A 23,093-nucleotide genomic window follows, 5' to 3' on the forward strand; every position below is an offset into this window, starting at 1 on the left:
TTCCGTTCATTATCAATGGTGCAGAAGGGTCTTCACAGTTGGTACTGAAGCAAACACTCCGGTGGTCAGTTATTTATCCAAGGTGCGCTCATCAGGTAGCCTCGCTGTTTTCCATCACTTTCCCCTGATAGATTTATGGTGTCGCTGTCTGTAACAACGTGATCGCAGCTGAAACCGCTTCTTTGTTCGGCAAATGAAACAAGACTTCCGTCACACTTATATGATGTGCAAATATCCAACCGGTCCATGTCTCATCACAGCGCTGCCTGCAGCCCGGGCAGCGCTGCGTGTCCCGCTCTTCGCGTCAGTGCTGTCAGCGCTGCCGCACGGTGCTGACTACACCAGTGCCCTCAACACAACACTGACATACCTGCACTGTAGACAAAGACAAGACCACAATGGAAATCCGGAAACTATAACAGACAGGACGTGAAACATATTACGCTAAAGACATTTCCATATACCTACCGGCAAAAGCCAGGGCAAGCTTTTTCCCCTCTGTCATTGGCTTTGGACTCCCCCGTAGAGCTCGGCGGTGTAGACCCGAGTCCGAGGTCTCAAGGCCTCCATGGTGAAATTTCTTTTAAAAAAGACATCGCCCTAATACGAGGTAAGATCATTTTGGTTGAATTACTGTATGTACGTAAACTGCTGGATGTTTACACGACAGAGACAGACCAGGCGGCATATGCGAGTGATATCGTCTTGACAAATTAGCCTAGCCTAGCTTAGCCTAGCTTAGCCGTTAACTGGTGAATAGTGGGCAAAGTCGCTCAAGTAGCGATGTAGATAGCGTATCAGTGTTAGCTAAGTCACAGCAAGCTAGCTAGCAGCTAGCGTTAAAAAAGTTGCCAAGTTATACGTAGCTGTATCTCACGATATTACTTGTCCTTAAAAATACAAATATTTGTGAGTGCTTTCCGTGAATCGGGGTTATTTTTGACTCGGGTAAAGCAAATTCCACGTCAGTTAAACGATCAGATTCACAGTATTAGCTAGCATCAGCACTAGCATAGGCGTTAGTTCTCCCCGTTACTCATCCATTTAAGCTAACGGCTAACGCTACCTTGTTTTGTTAGCCATGTTTTTATGATATTAACAACCGCAACATTAGAGCAACTAACTAGGAAATCCCTTCATACCATATAATTACAAATACTTTACTCAAAGGCCAATGCAAACTGTGGTTAATCAAGAAATGAATGCATTGCCATTCTGTCTATCGTCAAGCAAGCTTATGTTAGCTATACTCTACTTGCCGGGTACCGTATCATTTTGTAGAGTTCCTGTAGTGTTTGCTGAACCCTTAGTTAAATTGGCTTATCTGCTCATTCCCCCACAAGATGCTTATGCCAAAAGACTGTCAGCTTTATCTGCTTAAGATGGCATCAGATTCTACCTATTTAATTGTCTGTTTTGTCTCTCATCACAAGGTTTATTTGCAGGGACATGGCAGACAGTACGGGGCTGCAGTTTGTCAGCGCCTATGCTTTTGAAGCCATGCAAAAGGTGGATGTGGTTCGCCTGGCTGCACTAAGTGACCCAGAGCTGAGGTTGCTGCTTCCCTGCCTAGTTAGGATGGCTCTATGTGCCCCGGCTGATCAGAGCCAGTCCTGGGCACAGGACAAGAAGCTCATCCTTCGCCTGCTCTCAGGAGTGGAAGCTGTCAACTCCATTGTAGCGCTTTTGTCTGTTGACTTTCATGCTTTGGAGCAGGATGCACGAAAGGAGCAGCAGCTCAGGTATAGCTAACTTACACCTGATAACACGATTAATGCCACAGTCTGGTAATGGGCAGTAGTGGAAGTTCATTTTAGCCGTATACACATTCTGCTGTCTCTTCTGCCAGGCACAAAGCGGGTGGCTCAAACGGAGAGAGCATCTTGGTATCACAGCTACAGCATGGCCTGACTCTGGAGTTTGAACACAGTGATCCCCTCAGGAGACTCCGCCTGACCCTCAGTGAACTGTTGGCAATCATGAATAAGGTACAGTCAGATGTCCATGCATAATCCAGGAAATCATAGGACACTGATAACATTAATGAATTCATCTTAAATTTCGTGAAATAAATAACAATAATAGGATGGTTCATAACAGAAAAGACAAGAATATGTGATAAATGATGTGAGAGTAAATTGGGTTAAGACAAGACCTACAACCAAAAATGTATCAAAGGTTGTTAACAATTGATTTAAAAGACAAGACTAAGTATGGCACCCTCTACTACTCAGATAACTAGCAGCATTTATAGAGTTAGAGACTGATTATTACTAGCCTAAGTCTGAGCTGCTGCCTTAAGTATAATATACAGATATCAAAGAAACATCCAAAGGATGTAGAAAAGAAATTGTCAGAAACTGAATGATTAAAAATATTCTACTTATGGAAATGGGTCTCATGAAATGAACAAGATTGAAGAGCTTTTTTTTCTTTACATTTTTTTTCTTCATCATCCTTCTGTAATTGGTTTTCTTTTTTTTTCCATTATTAAACGAAAAAAATCACATAAATAACCAGAAGACAAGAACACAAACACAGATCAGCACATCATACTTAATGCACTAGATCACACTAATAAAACCAAATAAACAATTTTTTTTTTTTTAACTTTTTTACAAAAGCTTAGGGTCGCATCACAAATCCCAGATTTCTGGCAGCTGTTTATATTGACTGAAAAATTAGACGTTTCTCAGTATTGGAATTGCCCTTCAGTACTTTCATCTTCCCCTAATAGAATGACTTGGATGATTGATCCACACAGTCTGTTTCCTTTTCCCTTGTTGTTTCTCAGGTGGCAGACTCAAATGGAGAGTTTTTCTTAAAGTCTTCTGAACTCTTTGAAAGTCCTGTGTACTTGGAAGAGGTCGCAGACGTCCTCTGCATTTTACAAGCAGGTACCCAACACCTTTCATCTTTTTATTAGTTTTAGAGGTGCTTTACAAGTCTGATCCAGAATGCCTTTCCATAGGTGGTATTTGCATGATTAGGATTATTAGTTTGGGACATGATGCTAAATTAAGCTCTAGGCTATGGTTATGTACCATACATTTTAGAGATTTTTACATTGTCTACAAGTTGATGAGACTGGTTAGAATCAGAAGGCTTTTGTAGCCTGTTACAAAGAATGCTGTTCATAATATGATGTTCATATTTGACTGTGTGGGCCGTGGAACTTATCTACAACCCCGTTTCCAAAAAAGTTGGGACACTGCATAAAATGTAAATAAAACAAAATACAATAATTTGCAAATAATGTACACACATATTTATTTATATCAACATAAAATTGCAAAGAATTTGCTAATTTTAGCATCTACGGTTCATGATATCATTAAAAGATTCAGAGAATCCAGAGAAATCTCTTTGTGCAAGGGACATGGCCGTAAACCAGTACTGGATGGCCGTGATCCTCTGGTCCTCAGCAGCACTGCATTAAAAACAGACACGATTCTATAGTGGAAATCACTGCATGGGCTCAGGAACACTTCTGAAAACCACTGTCTGTGAACACAGTCCGTCACTGCTCCACAAATGAAGGTTGAAACTCTACCATGCAAAGAAGAAACCATATCTAAACATGATCCAGAAACATTGTCACTTCTCTGGGCCTGAGCTCATTTAAGACGGTCTGAGGTGAAATGGAAAACTGTCCTGTGGTCTGATGAATCAAAATTTCAAATTGTTTTTGGAAATCATGGACCTCCAGGCTATAGAGGAGAGAGACCATCCAGCTTATTATTAGTGCACAGTTGAAAAAGCCAGCATCTGTGATGGTGTGGGGGGGCCTTAGTGCCCATTGCTTGGGCAGCTTGCTCATCTAGGAAGGCTCCATTAATGCTGAATGACATATACAGGTCTTGGAGCAACATATGCTGCCTTCCAGACAACGTCATCTTCAGAGAAGACCTTGCATATTTCAGCAAGACAAGGCCAAACCACATTCTGAGCGTATTACAACAGCATGGCTCCATAGCAGAAGAGTCCGGACACTAAACTGACCTGTGTGCAGTCCAGACCTGTTACCCACTGAAAACATTTGGCACAAAATGAAATGAGAAATACGAAAAAGGAGACACTGAACTGTTGAGCTGTTGAAATCCTGAATCAGGCAAGAATGGGACAACATTTCACTTTTAAAAATCCAGTAACTGATCTCCTCAGTTCCCAAATGTTTACAGAGTGTTGTTAAGAGAAGAGGTGATGAACACAGTGGTAAACATGCCCCTTTCCCAACTTTCTTCAAACGTGTTGTTGGCATCAAATTCAAACTGAGCATATATTTTTCATAAACAATAAAATTTGTCTTTAAAAGTTGTCTTTGTTCTATTTTCGATTAAATATGGGTTTACAAGATTTGCACATCATGGATTCTGTCTTTGTTTACATTTTACACAGTGTCCCAACTTTTTTGGTCACAGGGTTGTATTTGTTTGGCAGATTCACTGCCTCCCATTTTTTTCATCTTGGGATGCTTTAAAAATTCATGATGGCATGTGATTGAATTTTTGAAGGTTAACTCTGTCAGTCATCAACTATATCAAACTGAGTAGTGGATTAATACCTATCTGAAACTGTGATACAATGGTGGAGTCTTCATTATAGCAGACTGAGAAAGTACAACATAGTGGTATATTATGCTGATAGGGAGGTGAAAATACAGTATATACAAGCAAATATTAGCAATATAAAACCACCTAATATATTACATTGTGTAAAATGTGTTTTTGTTTTTTTTCCTTAGAACTGCCGTCCTTGCTGCCCATTGTGGATGTGGCAGAAGCCTTGCTTCATGTTCGCAATGGTGACTGGTTTCTGTGTCTATTGGTTGCTAATGTGCCTGACAGCTTCAATGAAGGTAATTCATCTGTCACTACACTGCACATAATGGCAGCCGATAATGTGAGATGGAGTGGCTGGGTAATTGTAGTAGTTACATATGGCTAGTGAATGTGCCTCCTGTGGCTAGTTTCACATGCTTTGTGAATATGCCTCCTGTGGCAGAAATAGACCTTTACTTAACATCACCTCACAGGCTTTCTGTGATAGTTTCATTATAATTATAGGCAGTTTCTTATTGAGTTGCCATCACATGTTTTGGTTCTGAGTTTAGCTGTTTCCCCCTATAATTCTAGCCATGCCATAGGCTTGAGGGTATGTGTATTAGTCTTTGATTGATAGTGAACATTGCTGTCCTGCACTGGATTAGAGAGAAAGCAGTGTGCTTTGAGAGACTCATGAGAAAATGCTTGCTGTCTCCTTATCACACAGAGGATCAGAGCTACGTCAATAGCTTATTTGTATGTGTTTCATAGGAGTCAGTGTCAAGGAATCCTTTTGGCTTTGTTAAGAGGCAAAGACCTTGTTCAATTTAAAACTAAATTAATTGATCTAAGGGTGAAGTGTGGGAAATGACTCTGTCTAGAAGCATCAAGGCCATTCACATTAAACACAAGCTGGTAACCAGGCCTAACTCCACTGGCTCTTTTATGACATGAAATAATCCAGAAGTGGCAGAGATGGAAGCTAATATTATTTCAGTACATGTCATAGTCTGAGCTAACCATAAACAGTTTGCCTTTTAAACTGTCAGCCTGAAAATGACATAAATCCCTGGAAATTATCTCCTCTGATGGCTGTTAAATCTTATTTACAGCCAAATAAATGAGTCATGATTCTATAGAGTGTATGTGTTAATGGAGAGACACGACTTGGTCGTGACTTTGCAGAAATCATAGTGTTACTATTGTCAGTGATGTACAGAAAGCCAGGAAAGCTTCAGGGAAGGATGACATTTTTAAACAAGCCTGATATACAGTATCAAAATGTATTGATTGTATAGTTTTTGCTTTATTTGTTGGAACCTGTGAGCATGTACCTAACAGACAGCATATCAGCCGATTCAAAGGATCAAACTATAAAGTTTCAGGAAATTCAGCAGTCCAAATGATTAATTTGTGGGTTGTTATTATGCTGCTTGTTTACTTAAATGTGCATGTCTGTCTCTGCAGTTTGCAGAGGTTTGATCAAGAATGGAGAACGTCAGGATGAGGAGAGTGTGGGTGGTCGACGCAGGACTGAGGCTCTAAGGCAGTTATGTCAGATGAACCCCTCACAGGCCCTCAACATCAGAGCCATGGTGGTCAGTTACACTTTTACTATCACAAGACAAGAAAATTTATACTTGTTGATGCATGACTCCGTGTTTGTGTTACAGGATGGTTGTGTTTACAGAAACATGGTTGCATAAAAACCTAAGTATAATCTCAACACAGTTGTTTACTGTTAAATGATTGTGTAGTTTCTCTTAATCACTAAGAAATTTAAAAGCAGCATTACAGCCATGCTTTATCCATCTGTGTGTTCCCTATGTGGCTTTAACATCAGTGGTGTCAATAAGCTGATCTCCTTAATGTTAGAATCAGAATATATTTTATATAATATGGTCCACTCCATGCTTTGTGTTACGCAGTTTTGTTAGTTACCCAAACACCACTGAAACGTTTTTTCTTTAGTTATTTCATACAAACAATTCATGAAAGTTAGACGCACAGAAGATTTTTAGTTGCTGCTGATTTATTTTGACGACTTGCTCTTCCCACCTCCCCTCTTCTCTCAAGAAGGTTACACTACTTTGCTCTACTTAATAGCCCTAGGCAATAGAGCATGTCATGTTGTGCTTAAATTAGGGCATTTTAGAGACTAATCTGCCACAGTTGTTGGCAGCTGGTTTGTTAAGATAAGGATCAGATGCTTCTTTAAGGCAGACTTAACTAAAAAAGGCACAGACTCCAAAGGGTGGGGATGGGGCTGGGGGTTGCTAAGGAATGATGTATAGAAGGTTTAATGGTACAAGGACAGTGATATAACAGCAGACATCGTGTGACTTCAAATGCTGTATACACTAAAAGACGCCAAGGTTAAGGGTAGGTTGGAGAAAGAAGATATCCAATATAATGTACTGTGTCTGTTAATTCTGTGTGTCCTCAGGTAGAGGAGTGCCACCTGCCTGGCCTGGGTGTGGCTCTGACTCTGGACTATAAACCAGACACAGCAGATGAGGCAGTCAGTCCTCTAGTCTCTTATGTCAGTGGTCTACTGCTGGGTACCAACAGCAAAGTCCGCACCTGGTTCAGCATGTTCATTCGCAACGGACAACAGGTGAGTGGCCAGGATAAGAGCAAATATGAGGATTTTGTCTCATCATGTTGAGCAGAGACCACTGAGGGAAAAGAGCTCTTTGTGAGCTGACAAGACGCTGTGGTGCACACATGTGGTATGTTACAAGGGTGCTGTCACATTAACCCAAAAACACAAAGCTACTACATGTTATTCTACTGGATGGAACTGAGCTAGTTCAACTAGGTCATACATGAAAGAATTATGATTTCACTTTGATGATACATTCAGGGTAAGATGTTTTACATGTTCTTTGTAGTACTAGAAGTAGTAGCATCACCTGAGTCTAGATGAAGCCTGGGTTTCTAATGTGCAAGTAATGTAATTATCCTCACTGTAAAAACTGGGCTCAATGTCACACCTCAACAGATGTATGCACGCGCACACACATAATACTCTCGTGGACAAGCTAACATTTTAAATAAAACAAAAGATACAAAGGGAATCTGGGATCTCTCCATCTCCTGGCATTTATGGTAGTGTATGGATGCAGGTACTTTTTACAAACAATCACTGAAAATGCAATCATTTGTTTGTTTCTGTTTAAAGAGATGTTTTACTGTCTCTTTCATAGAGAATAAAGCTCTCACTCAGCTGTTTGGAAAAACCTCTCTGCAGGACTGTGAAAATGTGTTGAAATGTTCCAACCCTGCTTAGAGTTTCCTATTCTGTTCATAATTTGCATATAATCAGTTAAGTTGTGTACAATAAAATTAAACAAGAACAACTTTGTTAATCAATTAATTGTTCAAGTCATTTATAAATCAAAATGCCAAACATTTGCTGTTTGCAGAACCTAAAGTAAACGCCAGGATGGAAGCACACCAGCTGACTCATGTCTTTCCCTCTCTTTCTCTTTGTACTGCCAGCGAAAGAGAGAAAGCAGCTCAGTGCTGTGGCAGATGCGCAGACAGCTGCTGCTGGAGCTGGTTGCCATCCTGCCGCGCTCACGCAGCACTCACATGCCCAATGATGGAGACACGGAAGAGGGCAGCTCAGGGTACTCTGGCCTCAGAGAGGAGCATGTGGTGAAGGCCAGCGCTCTGCTCAGACTGTACTGTGCCCTCATGGGCATCGCGGGTCTCAGGTAGTTCAGAGAGGATGCAATATCCCTCCTGATATTTGATACTTGTGTAATCATGATGTTGACATGTTTTATTGTTTTCACAGTTTGATAATAAGTATATTGGGTGATTCATAAGTCAGAATGCTTAATTTAGTACAGAACAAAAAATAAAAATGTCCACAATCAATGTACTTGTTTGAAGTAGTGGTTTAACCTTTAAAAGCTCATGTATTTAAGAATAATCTACTCATTATGATCCTCCTCCAGACCAACAGATGAAGAGGCAGAGCAGCTGCTACAGCTGATGACCAGCCGTCCTCCAGCCACTCCTGCCGGTGTTCGTTTTGTCTCCCTTTCCTTCTGCAAGCTGCTGGCCTTCCCTACTCTGGTCAGGTACACAAAGCTAGTCTTGTAGACTCCGACTCTTAGAAGTTTTTTTTTCTCCATTTGGATCACAAACTCTATTCAACCAACAGGTGGTCTTGAGTTTTGATTTACTGCCAATCCAGGCTGCCTGCCAGAAGTCTTGTCTGCCTCTTTAAGCATTTAATACTATCCTTTTTGTTATATGGAGTGTGAACATTATCCTGTGTGTGTGTGTGTGTGTGTGTGTGTGTGTGTGTGTGTGTGTGTGTGTGTGTGTGTGTGTGTCCGTGTCCGTGTGTGTGTCCGTGTGTGTGTCCGTCCGTGTGTGTGTGTGTGTGTGTGTGTGTGTGTGTGTGTGTGTGTGTGTGTCCGCGTCCGTGTGTGTGTGTGTGTGTGTCCGCGTCCGTGTGTGTGTGTGTCCGTGTGTGTGTGTGTGTCCGCGTCCGCGTCCGTTTCCAGCACTCCAGAGCAGGAGCAGCTGATGGTCATGTGGCTCAGCTGGATGATCAAAGAGGAGGAATACTTTGAGAGGTAGGAAAGATCTCTATATTTGTGATAATAAGGCATTATTGAAGAGGCATTATTATGGAAAATTGTGGTTTTAGTCTTAGTTTGTATGTAAGCTAAAATTTTTATTATGTGATTTAAAAAAAAAAAAAAAAAAAGATATATAATATGAGTATTGTGTAGTTGTAATTGTTACATTAAGCACTTTGTACTTAACGCCCAGTTCTGACTGTAACAGTAGACACCATGTCATTGGAAGCCCATGGCACAATGAATCTAGAGATGAGTATAATATCCAAACTGCAGGAGCTACAATTTTTTGATAAAAGTAAAACGTGTTACAACATAACATAAATGAAGCATTGTGTTGCTACAAAGAGCAGCCTACAAATCATGTAAAGGAACATGCTTGTTTGGTACAAGCCCCATCAAAAATCACATCATCATGTTTTAAAGTTTTTTCCAGTGGAAATGAAATGCTAAAATTACCATTCCAACTCAAATAGTGACTCATATTGCAATAGCAATGTCTTCCAAAATAATTACAATAGAAATATTTTTTTTTATATCATTCAGCCCTAAATGAAAACTTCTCTATGAATTATTGGAAGTTGTTTCTGGGTTAATCATGCCATTTGCATTAATGCAAAAGTAAAATCATAAAACACCATCCCATCATATTTCACTGATTAATATTGTAAACTGCTAAAATGGTAATGTAAAAGCATTTATGCTGATATGCCATGACTTTATTCATGATGGAATGTCTGCTTTTACCAAATGAGTAATGATTTTATAATGTAACATTAGCAGATATAGGAAAGCATCAGTAACATTTCATGAATATATTTGGTACAAGATGTGTAATTTACATCTTGGAAAATCCCTATTTTTTGTATTTCAATATTTGTTTCACACTTTCAGTTGTTGTTTGTTGTTGTTTTTTATGTTTTTGTCTTAAGAATATATGTGATTATTACAGGATTCAGATAAAGAACACTGTCATCTCTGTTGTTGTACATATCGTAAACTGGTGTCGTCTTGATCATTTGCTTCAGAGCAGCATGCCAGCAACAGAGTTTACTGACACTTTATAACAGAGGAGGAGGCTGGGCAGAAACAATAATAACATTCATTAGCTATGTAGGGAAGCTTGGATGGAAGCTCATGTTTTTTTCTGCAGTAATTGAATTAAGTAAATCTGGTAAATCCAATGTCTGTATTCTCAGTTGAATGTGTGTTTGCTTTGTCTGTGTCCACTCTTCGGGGGCGTTTGATGTTTCCCATGTAAATGTTTGTTGTTTGCGGCAATAGCCAGTTATAAACCACAGTGATTACTTCACCAGTGTCTAGGTGTCTGTGTTTATGACTCGAGCCCATAAAAGAATAAATCATCTGTCTTGAGTGACTTTATGGGAGACTAAAGGGATACAGACTGATAGTAGAAGGTGTGGTGTGTGTGAACATGTGTGTGGGTTGGTGCAACTGGCATAATCAGTTTATTAAAATTCTGTCCTGTAAGCCGCCGGATTAACGACAAGTCTAAGTCTCTTTTCTCACTTGCCTCACTTGCATATGTTTGTCTTCTTCCTTACAGTGCTGCGGGCGTATCTGCTTCTTTTGGAGAGATGCTATTACTGGTTGCCATGTATTTCCATAGCAACCAGCTCAGCTCCATTATTGAGTTGGTGTGCTCTACTTTGGGGATGAAGGTAAGGTGGTAGGTGAGAGGGAGGGAGGCAGGCAGTGATCAATACATTAGTCTGGCTGACCAGCTACTGGCCCTACTCCTCCACTGCAGCAGTGGCGCATATAAAGACTATATCACTGATGAAACACTTGCAGCATACACATATCTACCAAGTCACTCTATACCCTGTGGCCAATTTTGTGTTTTATTACTTATTAAGTGCCCAATTGTTTCCTGCCTTTGCACTAAGTAGTTTTCCTGTCTCAGTGTATTTTCCACTAAGATGTGTTATGTAATTGGATTTAGAGCCTGTTTGTTTCCACCCCTAGGGCAATCCTCTCAATTCAATGTTGTGATGTTCTGCCTGCCATGTAGAATTTTTCTTACGAAATATAAAAGGAGGGAATTACAAAATACCAGCACTGTTGCCTGCAGGTTGTTTTCGCTCAGAGTAAACCTTCCTCTGTTTATGTTCTTTTTCTAATCTTTTTTGCATTGTTCAACTTTCCACAGATTGCCATCAAGCCAAGCTCTCTAAGCAAGATGAAAACCATCTTCACACAAGAAATCTTTACAGAACAGGTACATGCATTATACGTCTGTCTGCTGGTATATTTGCTGCATGCAGTGATGACCTAGCCTTCCTACATGATATATTATGGTTACTTTAATGCCTTTTATGAATGAATATAAGTGTAATTTAATCTTGTGATGTTAAAACCTTTATATTAGGAGAAAATTTGAATTATATTCAAAGTTTTCTGCATTTTCATTGCAATGTGATGTAAAGATGTACAAAATCTGTAGGTGTTCTTTGCCAGTTTTTGTTGCTGTACTGATAACTTTTTATTTCTGGTGTAGGTGGTTACAGCCCATGCAGTTAGGGTTGCAGTGACCAATAATTTAAGTGCCAACATCACAGGGTTCCTCCCAATTCACTGTATCTACCAGCTGCTTCGGAGCAGAGCCTTCACCAAGCACAAAGTGTCCATCAAGGTATGATATGCACTATATGGCTCATAGTGAGATCTTGAGGCCTTGCTGTTAAGTGTCCAAATCTATTGAAAAAAATTAATTTTACCCTCTGATGCATCTTCCAGGATTGGATCTATCGCCAGCTCTGTGAGACAACCACCCCCATCCACACCCAACTGATTCCTCTAATTGATGCCTATATCAACTCCATCCTCACTCCAGCATCCAAGGCCAACCCAGAGGCTACCAACCAGCCCATCACTGAGCAGGAGATCCTCATTGTCTTCCAATGCTCTGCTGGGGTGAGTTAGCCCAAGAACAGCCAAAGCCCTAAACCTGCATCATGAAAAGTTAACAGTACTGTACATTGCATTTGTGCTTTAATGTTGGGTTGTGCTCTTCATTTTACATTTCATATTTTGATCTGATCGTGTGTTTAAGTGTTTGAGGGCAATGGTTTCCTCAAGATCTCTCTTTTTAATGGCACTTAACATAATAACTTCAAACAGCTTCTCTCTCAGTCCTTCTGTGACCCCGATGAACTTTACTTAATTATAGTTATAGCAGTAATTATTGTTGGAAATCAGTAACAGCCTATTGTACTGTACTATATATTTTATATTAATCTTCCCTGCCCCAACATTCACTTCTGACCTTTAAGTTATTTATATTTGTTTCTGTTGGGATTCAGAAGTAATAAATAATTATGTAACTGCACTGTATTTTAAATGTCATAAATTTGTAAATAATTGCTCAAGCAATTTTTAAAGTTGGAGGTGGCTGTAAATTGGGATGTTGTAATGGAAATACCAGCAATTAATTGTCCACCTCAAGCATCACAGGATTTTATATTGCTGATGAACCTTTTGTCCATCCCCACATTCACTGATGATGCATAACCCCATTTTGCTGCCTGTCCCTGGCCTTTAGAGTTTATTTTTGCTTCTCTCTTTCTCGGTAGCAAGGGGAGGGTAGCCGAGGGGGACGACAGCGCTACTCCATCACCACCCAGCTCCTTATCCTGTATTACATCCTGTCTTATGAGGAGAACCTGCTGGCTAGCACCAAACAGCTAGGTATGTACAAGACAATGACTGTGTACCATATAGCACTGCATTGTGCCTGGCCTTCCCGTGTGTTGCTGGCTCAATTCCTTTCTATTTCTTTTTTTGCCTGTCTAAAGTGCACCCATTGTCATCTACTCCACTGAAGAAGGCATTGTATGTGAGATGGAGGGAATTTGTCAGGCAGTAAGAGGAGAAAGGCAGCTTTTGTCCTCTGTTAAGTTTTAGGAGACACTCTCACTCTGGATGTGCAGTCATTCATCCTTTTCTCTCTCGACACTGACTGTTGGCCGCTTCATGCAGAATAAATGGAGGGCTGACAAAGAGCCAAGTACAATGGCTATGGGAGCTCAGCTAACTAGGACAGCTGTAGGTTAGATTGAGCATTAGCAGTTAGCCTAGTCAGTGTTTATACTCTCCCAGGACAAGCTCTCCTTGTGCCCTTCATTAGGCCAGATTTATGTGAGAGTTTATGCCCATCTCTTTAATTGCTGTGTTTACCCAAGTGCTCCCGCAGCCTTCAAGGAAGGAGTAATGATGCCCATCAGCAGTGGTAATGAACCCACGTCAATGAAAAATCACCTCCGCTCCTCTAACGCATTGGCACAGTGGCTCTGGCGTCCTTACACAGCCAAACAAAACACTTTAACTCTGTCTTGTCCTTTTCTTGCTTTATGTTCTCACCCTGTCTATTTACTGTCCTATTGTTTCTTTGCTTCACTCACCTTTTTTGCTATTTTTTGAAGCCTTGATGCAGAGGAAGCCAAAGTCCTACTCAGCAGCCTTGATGGACCAAATCCCCATTAAATACTTGGTTACCCAGGCCCAGGGACTGCAGCAGGAGCTAGGGGGTGAGACATGATCTTAATGTCTATATGTATATGTGTATGTATGTGTATATATATATATATATATATATATATATATATATATATATATATACAGGACTGTCTCAGAAAATTTGAATATTGTGATAAAGTTCTTTATTTTCTGTAATGCAATTAAAAAAACAAAAATGTCATACATTCTGGATTCATTACAAATCAACTGAAATATTGCAAGCCTTTTATTATTCTAATATTGCTGATTATGGCATACAGCTTAAGAAAACTCAAATATCCTATCTCAAAATATTAGAATATCATGAAAAAGTATACTAGTAGGGTATTCAACTAATCACTTGAATCGTCTAATTAACTCGGAACACCTGCAAGGGTTTCCTGAGCCTTGAAAAACACTCAGCTTGGTTCAGTAAACTAAATCACAAGTATGGGGAAGACTGCTGATCTGACTGCTGTCCAGAGGACCATCATTGACACCCTCCATCAGGAGGGTAAGACACAAAAAGAAATTTCTCAAAGAGCAAGCTGTTCACAGAGTGCAGTTTCAAAGCACATCCACAAAAAGTCTGTTGGAAGGGGGAAATGTGGCAGGAAACGCTGCACAACCAAGAGAGATGACCGCAGCCTTAACAGCATTGTGAAGAAGAGTCGCTTCCAGAATTTGGGGGAGCTTCAAAGACAGTGGACTGAAGCTGGAGTCCAGGTATCAAAAGCCACTGTTCACAGACGTGTCCGGGAAATGGGCTACAATAGCCGTATTCCCATGGTCAAGCCACTTCTGAACTCAAGACAACGGAAGAAGCGTCTGACTTGGGCTATGGAAAAGAAGCACTGGACAGTTGCAGAGTGGTCCAAAGTCCTCTTTTCAGACGAAAGCAAGTTTTGTATGTCATTTGGAAGTCAAGGCGCTAGAGTCTGGAGAAAGGCTGGAGAGGAGCAAAATCCAAGTTGCTTGAAATCCAGTGTGAAGTTCCCACAGTCAGCGATGGTTTGGGGAGCCATGTCAGCTGCTGGTGTTGGTCCACTGTGTTTCATCAAGTCCAGAGTAAATGCAGCTGTGTACCAAGAGATTTTAGAGCACTACATGCTTCCGTCTGCTGAAAAGCTCTATGGAGATGATGATTTCATTTTCCAGCATGATCTGGCACCTGCCCACAGTGCCAAAACCACCAGTAGATGGTGTACTGACCATGGCATTACTGTCCTCGATTGGCCTGCCAATTCCCCTGACCTGAACCCCATAGAGAATTTGTGGGGTATTGTGAAGAAGGAGCAGAAAGACACCAGACCCAACAATGCAAATGAGCTAAAGGCCGCTATTGAAGCATCCTGGGCATCCCTAACACCTCAGCAATGCCACAGGCTGATTGCCTCCATGCCACGCCGCATTGATGCAGTAATCCGTGCAAAAGGATTCCCAACCAAGTACTGAGTGCATTAATGGACATTTTCAAATGTTTGATTTTGTTTTGGTGTTATAAATCTTTTTTTTTTTACTTGGTCTGAGGAAATATTCTAATTTTTTGAGATAGGATATTTGAGTTTTCTTAAGCTGTATGCCATAATCAGCAATATTAGAATAATAAAAGGCTTGCAATATTTCAGTTGATTTGTAATGAATCCAGAATGTATGACATTTTTGTTTTTTTAATTGCATTACAGAAAATAAAGAACTTTATCACAATATTCTAATTTTCTGAGACAGTCCTGTATATATATATTATTTACCAATACAGAATTACATGCTTAGGAACACATGAGTTACATGCCAAGATTTAAGTATTGCATATCACTTCACAGTAAATTTTACTATTCCAGAAAAGCTTCCAATCTGTTTGTCTTTCTCCCTATATATATATATATGTGTGTGTGTGTGTGTGTGTGTGTGTGTGTGTGTGTGTGTGTGTGTGTGTGTGTGTGTGTGTGTGTGTGTGTATTGTGTGTTTGTGTTTGGGGAAAAAAAAGAAAAGACACACACAAACTCAAAAGGAAAAAGAAAAGTTATTGTGCATAATGAACTTTCAAACAACCTTGGTTTATCTTTCCCTGTTCCAAGGCCTGCACTCTGCCCTGCTGAGGCTGCTGGCCACCAACTACCCCCACTTATGTCTAGTCGAAGACTGGGTGTGTGAGGAGGAGGTGACTGGCACCCTGCCCCTGCTGAGGAGGATGATGCTCCCCAGCAACACCTGCAGATACACTCAGAGCCAGCTCCACCAGGGTGAGCAGGGTTGGAATAAGGGATGAAAGAAATGGGATTAGAACAAAATCACCTGAATAGAGAGGGTAAAAGAAAAACCATACATTAAAGCACGACGAAGTGAAACCAGAAAAGTCTTACGGGTAAATAAATTAGCACCAGTGATAATAATCTGCCTTGTATAGTCATATGCCGTGTTATCAGTCATGGGTGGAAGTAATACTTGCATTTAATAATAGATTGACAGGCGAAACAGGCCTTTATCCATCTGAAATCTTATCTCAGTGGTTAATCCTTCAGGGTTTAGAGGATTATGCTGTAATTGGCTTTTCATTGATAGAGATTCTTAACGAAAGGCATAAGTGTAACATCAGTTTAACACGCCGTTATGCAGGTTAATGCACAGTGTATATATATCTTTACAAAGTGGTATTATGTATTCATGCAAAGTTTCCACAACTATGTCGTTATAATGCATCTAAAGTGTGTGTGTAGGCTCCCTCTGCACTGTAACTTCTTCAGGATAAAGATGAAAAGAATAATAATATTGAATTAATTGATTATAAATTGTGAAGTATGAAAAGAATTAAGTAGATGACCTGTGGTTGTCCTTGATTCACACTTCAGAGGATCTGAATGCTGAAATGCATTCTTAACAGTAGGCTATATGCCATGTGAAGGTATTTGTGGATTAAGGTTAAAGAACAAAACCTCTGAATTTTTCTTATCATCATTCAGTCTAAATAAACGTTCGTCAGATGTTGCCACAGTGGGACACAGTTAGTTTTTCTGTAGTTTTTGGCCTCTGTTAATTTGCATGTCGTTCATATCAGTTAAGGGAACACAACAGCAGGGCTCCACAGCCACTACTACAACTACTTGAACAGTTTCCTCTCACCTTCCAGCCTTCCAGAAGTTGCCATCAAGCAGCCCCAGGTTGATGCGGATCCTGGAGCATTTAACACTACTTTCACCCGGAGACCTGATACCTTATGCAGAAGCCCTCACAGCCAGCATGGCTCTGCTGCTGGAGCCTGCTGTGCCTCGTCGCATATTGCAAACCCTCAGTAAGCTCTGGATGGGCCTCAACACTGTAATGCCACGCAGGTACGTACTCTGGACACGATTTTATGTGGACATAAAATAGGAAATGCGACTGTGACAGCATCAATCGAGAATACCACTGAATGTCACATGGGAATAAAACATTGTAATTGAAATATTCAATTTATTTACATTGTATGAGTTTAGATTTCATATTAAATACCAGATAATTGATATTCCTAGTGGATGTGTTACATTTTCTGTGTAAGCGTTATTTGTATGCCTTCAATTAATGAGTCCAAACAAGTATGTTGTCTTCACTAATTAGAATTAGGGCTCTTTGGGAGCTCAACTTCATTAAAAAAAAGTAAATAAATAGAAATAATCTGAATTCAGGGCCCAAAAAATATATAAATATGAATCCACAGATCAAGTGATAGTCCCTTTTTGCCATCGGCTTCAATTTATAATAGTCTGTCTTTTCAGTAAAAGGTTAACAGTAGTACTTGACATGGTGTCATCTCTTTAAAGTTGCCGTGAGACTCAGTAAATGGATTAAAGGAGGACATGTGGAACAAGAGTTGTGGCCCTTAACTCCAGGCCACTTGCTCAGTGATTCCTGTGTGAATAGATCAGAGGTATTGAACCAGGAAACTCTGTCAGCCTGTGTGAACTCTCTGGACAGGGGACGGTGACCCTCACTCTGCCCCTGGGCCCACAGGAGCACAGTTACCAAAGCTCTGAGCAGACATCCTATCGATCCAACAGGGGTCTCTAACAAGAAGAGCTCAGGGCAGGAAAACTGAGGGAGGCTCTCCATGAGGGAGATGTAAGGGATTGTTGCCCCCTCCCTCTTCTCTTCCTCACTCCCAGTTGTAGTATTGAATGTTGCAGAGGGCTAGACCAGAGGCTTTGGTAAATCTCAGAGGAGGGCAGCAGTGTCAGATTTCAGACAGATCAACTGATTGATGCGAGTGCGCTGGCTGCAGGAAGGCTTGGAGCTCCAAGAGTTCCCTGCTGTTTATAGTTTAGCATTGACCTGATAAGAGAGACTGAGGATGAGATGCTGCCACAAGCTCATCTATGAGTAACTGAATCACTGAAGTCATTAAGCCCCTTCTGAAGTGTCACTTTGTATTTTTATTGGCATTTGAATATATACAACATATACAATAGTGTGCAAAAGTTTTAGTCTCAACAGTCTCAACACATCATTTAAAATTGAAATGCTTTGAGTCATAAATAATGTTGGAAGATAGATGGTGTGTTTCCTTCACTTTGTAGAATCTAGTACAGTATGAATAAATGTAAAAACTGTCTCAAATGTGTTTGTGTTCCAGGTTGTGGGTGATGACAGTAAATGCCCTCCAACCCTCAGCTAAGCTGCTCAGGCAGCAGAGGTACACTCAGAACGACCTGATGGTGGATCCTCTCATTGTGCTGCGCTGTGATCAGAGAGTGTACAGGTAATTACAGGACTCTGTCATCTTCTAAAAAGCCAGACATGCACACAGCCAGTTGACACACAAACAGGCTCTACTTTTTAATTAAAACACTGATATTTAGCAGGAATTCCTTTTAGTTAATTAAAGGTGTGTTGAGAATCAGATTTCTATCATCAATAAAGCTAAAGGGACCTGTGATTCCACTGTGTTGGTACCTTTTTATTTATTTATTTTCTTTGAGTTTTTGTGGAAGTGCACCTGACTGTACTTCCTAAATTGCACCAGACAACCACAAACAGGCAATTGATTCCCACCTAAGTAAACAAACAGGTCTGACTTGTATTTATTTTTTGTCCCAGGTGTCCTCCTTTGATGGACATCGTCCTTCACATGCTGAATGGCTACCTGCTGGCCTCAAAAGCCTATCTACACTGCCACCTGAAAGAGACGGCTGACTTTGATCGGCAGACCCAGACAGTCTCAAGCCTGGGGGTGCCTGGGCAGCCAGATACACCTGAGGTCACCAGGGAGGAGCTGAAGAATGCACTTCTATCTGCACAGGTATGTTAACTACTAACTGACACATTAACACACTTTGTTCCTCTTACAAACCCAAATCACAATTTTTAAGGAATAGTTATTTTTATTGTCATGGGATATTTGTATAGCATGAATGCAGATGTAATCTGGCATTTGAGATGAGAGATGAGTGTTCAACCCCCAGTTTCTGTTAAACCCCCAGGACAGCGCAGCAGTACAGATTCTCCTTGAGGTGTGTCTGCCAACATCCGAAGAGCAGCAGCTGGGGGCCAACACAGAGAGCCTGCTGAGGAGCATCAGGGGCCCCATGCCAGGGAAACTGAAACAGGGAAGCCTGGGGCCAAGAGCCAGAGGGGGCATGGAGGACGCTGAGCCAGAGCAGGGCCTGCTCAGTGACTTGAGGGAGGTGCAGTGTCTCATCTGTTGTCTGCTACATCAGATGTTCATCGCCGACCCCAACATTGCCAAGTTGGTTCACTTTCAGGTAATACAATAAGAGAAAGGCAGGTTTAGTCGGAAACACAGAGGAGCGAATGTTAAACACGACTGAATCCAAGATGAACAGGAGGACATGTTGCTCTTGAGCTTGAGTTTTTTTTTTTAATCAACACCCTCGTGTGCTTTTTGCAACATTCCTGCATAAGTAGATTTTCCTGCTTTCCTCCTGGTTTTGCCATTAGAGAGAAATGTTATCATGCAAAGACCCTTCATGTGACTCTGCCATATTGCTGAAAATACATCCTAGTCAGTTTTCCAAGAAGGTGCCAAGTCATGTTGACCCCATTAGCCATCCCACTCTGCCATGGCATTAGTGGTAAGTGACTGCAGCACTCCCAGAAAGAGCAGACCCCCATATGGTGGACTTGACCACACCAGTCCTTCTGCCACACTAATACACCCATGTTCACACTGCTAAATAAAAGCTGTGTGTAGATTTGCTTATACACACATTTAAATGATTAAATGATTCAGTTTACTGTGTGTTCCTTATTCCTCTGTTATCATTCCAGGTTTATGATCAGTTTTATATTTCCTGCTCTCTCTCTCTTTGTGGCTCTCTCTTTCTGTCAGGGTTACCCTCAAGCCCTGCTGCCTCTAACTGTAGCAGGCATCCCCTCCATCCATATCTGTTTGGACTTCATCCCAGAGCTGCTGGCCCAGCCCCAGCTGGAAAAGCAGGTGAGCTCTCCTCTCCTCTCCTCTCCTTTCCTCTCCTCTCCTCTCCTCTCCTCTCCTCTCCCTTGCTTTATTTATAATTTACTCCTTAAATAAGCGGGAAAATGTATAGCTGTTGTGATTTTGTGTGTCCTGACAGATCTTTGCAATCCAGTTGCTATCGTACCTGTGTACGCAGTATGCCCTACCCAAGTCTCTCAGTGTGGCCAGGTTGGCCATCAGCGTCATGGGGACCCTCCTGACAGGTCGGTCAACAGCTTTTCTTGTTTCATCTCATACACTTATGCTTTCAGTTATAGCCTTGCTTACTCAACCAACTTCTTTTTATCTACCTTGCTCCCAGCGGACTCACTGTATACATTACATTACAATGCATCTTGCATAAATCAGCTGCTATCATACAGTATGCCTTGATTTATCTCTCCCTGTATTTGGCTGCCACCATCTGGCCTTTGGCTGTTAGTACAGCATTCTCTCTCCATTACATTAAGTGTAAAATGTGTACCAACCTATTAGCTGCTGTATTTAATGTTTACAAAGGTCGTGCACACTCTCTAAGTGTTATGTGTGTGTTTTGTTTTTTTGTTTTTTTTTTTAGTGCTGACTCATGCCAAGCGTTTCTCCTTCTTCATGCCCACCCTTCCCTGCCTGGTTGCCTTCTGCCAGGCCTTCCCTCCACTCTATGATGAAGTGGCAGCTCTGTTGGTACAAGTGGGCCAAGTTTGTGCCTCTGACGTTGCTACCAAAGCCAGGGACATAGATCCTCTCATTGCTCGTAAGTATAGTACACATGATTTACAACAATGTTTCTTTTTAATATTAGTTGATAAGAATTTAATTAAAATAAACGCTTAAATGTACACATGGAAACAAAAGTATATTCTGGCCTTTTTTGTATAAATAAGTAATATTGTTTGACCTTTTTCTAAAATAAGCTGCAACCTGTACGTGATGAAGAATCTTTCCAGAGATATATATGTGCATAAAACAAACTGTCTAAACAAGTCTGTAGTGTGATGAAGACAGATAGTTAAGAGTATCATTGAAGAGATGAATCAGTGTTTGATAAAATGTCTAAGCACTTTGTTGTTTTCCTACCATAGGCCTGCAGTATCTGAAAGAGAAACCTCAGGAGGCTCTGCTTCAAGGGGAAGGATCCTCAAAGCTGACTTTACCCCAGAGGACAGCAGAAGAACTGGGTGGAGCTGACCCTGATGTTCAACTGTGCTACTGTGTAGAGGCCACCTTCATGGACATCATCAGCTCCACCCTGCATGGACTATAGGCCAGAGGAGGGACTTGGCTTCAACTAGCAACTCTTAACACTGCCCTTAAAAGACATTAACACTCCTGAGAAGGGCTACTGTCAACACATCCTTTCATCCTCAACAAATGGACTCAGACTGGATGCATCTTTGTCAAGGGCTTTCACATAATGTTAGATTGTGGGTTCTTATTCTGTGCACATAATGGGACATGTACAGTATATGTCTTTTCAGTCAGCCAGTCAATGAAAAATACATTTTTTACCACCGAGCTCCATTTTGACACCTTGTAAATAAATCATGATTTCCTATTCATTTAGAAAATGTGTTTATGTGCTCAGTTTGTAGAAAGTAAATACTGTTATACTGAATATTGTTAAATGGGTCCATTTTCTTGACCTCAGTAAGCATATTTTTCTAAACTTTAAGTGTTATGACCTTTTTCTTAGCAACTGAAAAAGGAAAATGTTGCCTTGAAATAATATGGGGAGCTTTTGTACTGTATTTGTTTGTAATAAAACAAAGAAAATACTTTGATGAGGTGTGTTTGGGACAAATGGGAAACATTTTGGTTTATGGGTTGTGTTGTACCCAGGATCTGTTCCTATCTTCTCAGACTGGTCTTGGCTGCAAGGGATTTTTGATTTGGATATGTGTCCAATCTGAACCACATGCAGACTATGATCTGGATGGGATCAATGATCGCTTGAATGTCAGTTTAACCCTTAACCCCATATAGGTCCCAGACTTTCTCCATCCCGTCCCCTGATCTCGCGATTTTTTTTCAATATGCCAATGAGACCTTTGATGTTAGATGCTAATGGGGTAGGCGTTATTCAACCAAAGACTCAGAAGTGAAGAAAATCTAAAGGTAAAAAATGGCGATCATTAAGTCACTGTGGGGTTTTTACATGTGGAAATGTTTACACCTGAGGAGGCCAATGTGATTGTTCTTTACCTGGAGAAGGGCAAGACGGTGAAAGCTACAGACCAGGGTCTGTATTTAACATTTTTCTTGAATTCCCGGAGAAAGAAACCTCCAGTTTTACTCATCACTCACTTTGGAAAAGCTATTTATCAATAATTCAAGGTAGATTTTTACAACAAAGCCATTGCTAGCATTAAAGGCTGTTTACAGTCTAGAATAAATGTTTGGGGTTCAGCATCAAATTTCAGTCCTTCACTCGCCGATAGCTGTCCCCAGCGGAGGAAAGCAACCCTGTTGTTTTCTCCTATCACAGTTTTTTGTGCTAAAAGGAGCATGCTAACCAGCTAGCCGCGGCCCGGTGGTCCATTGAGGGCGGGGCGCTGTGAGTGACAGGTGGCCGTGCGGGCGGCACAGCTGTGGGCCTGGCGCCTCTTCAGCTGGTTGGAGTCACTGAACAGTGACCCCTCTGCCATGTTGGTGCCCTTTGGAGCATTTTTCATGCAAATATCTGACAAATGATATGGCTGGGTGTGAGGTTAATTGAACTGTACTCCTGTATTTTGAGGTGAGTGAAAGTTTGGTATCATTTTATTTATATATTAGCACTAATTAGCAGCTTGGTATCTGCTCTCATCACACCTGGCTTGTTAGCTTAGTTAGTTAATTAGCTAATTAGCCAGTAAATGAGTAAGTTATCCTTCTGCTAAGCAAGACACTTGGAGTTTATGGTCTAATACAAAACAAACAAACAAACAAACAAAGCAGTTCACCAGTATTGGGTATTGCGCACCTTTTAGGCCAAAACA

At 40.9% G+C, this 23,093-nt stretch overlaps 1 protein-coding gene and 1 long non-coding RNA gene across 3 annotated transcripts in view; both read left to right on the top strand.

The window, feature by feature from the left end:
• Positions 1–281: 281 nt before the first annotated feature.
• ints2 (integrator complex subunit 2) lies at positions 282–21,890 on the top strand. Of its 2 annotated transcripts, none has more exons than XM_071460204.1 (25): positions 282–610; positions 1,434–1,742; positions 1,850–1,988; positions 2,795–2,897; positions 4,745–4,858; positions 6,012–6,142; positions 6,991–7,161; positions 8,049–8,266; positions 8,513–8,638; positions 9,071–9,142; positions 10,716–10,830; positions 11,322–11,390; positions 11,670–11,804; positions 11,909–12,085; positions 12,745–12,859; positions 13,594–13,698; positions 15,746–15,910; positions 16,795–16,996; positions 18,274–18,399; positions 18,738–18,939; positions 19,121–19,402; positions 19,990–20,097; positions 20,234–20,339; positions 20,693–20,869; positions 21,198–21,890. In XM_071460204.1, the coding sequence occupies exons 2-25, from the start codon at positions 1,450–1,452 to the stop codon at positions 21,377–21,379; spliced, it is 3,633 nt and encodes a 1,210-aa protein (XP_071316305.1). In that variant the 5' UTR covers positions 282–610; positions 1,434–1,449; the 3' UTR covers positions 21,380–21,890. The 2 variants fall into 2 exon arrangements, with proteins under 2 accessions (XP_071316305.1, XP_071316307.1); XM_071460206.1 differs by having other exon boundaries at positions 320–610; positions 1,446–1,742.
• A 350-nt stretch (positions 21,891–22,240) lies between these two features.
• LOC139607405 (uncharacterized) overlaps positions 22,241–23,093 on the top strand; it is a 156,041-nt gene continuing 155,188 nt past the window's right edge. The window contains exon 1 of the long non-coding RNA XR_011684847.1: positions 22,241–22,852. This is a non-coding gene — a long non-coding RNA (uncharacterized lncRNA). The remainder of the gene's footprint in view (positions 22,853–23,093) is intronic.

The sequence above is a fragment of the Trachinotus anak genome, unplaced genomic scaffold, assembly GCF_046630095.1.
Source record: "Trachinotus anak isolate AG129_WGS33_773 ecotype Australia unplaced genomic scaffold, CSIRO_AGI_Tana_v1 ptg000024l, whole genome shotgun sequence".
Classification (NCBI taxonomy): Eukaryota; Metazoa; Chordata; class Actinopteri; order Carangiformes; family Carangidae; genus Trachinotus; species Trachinotus anak.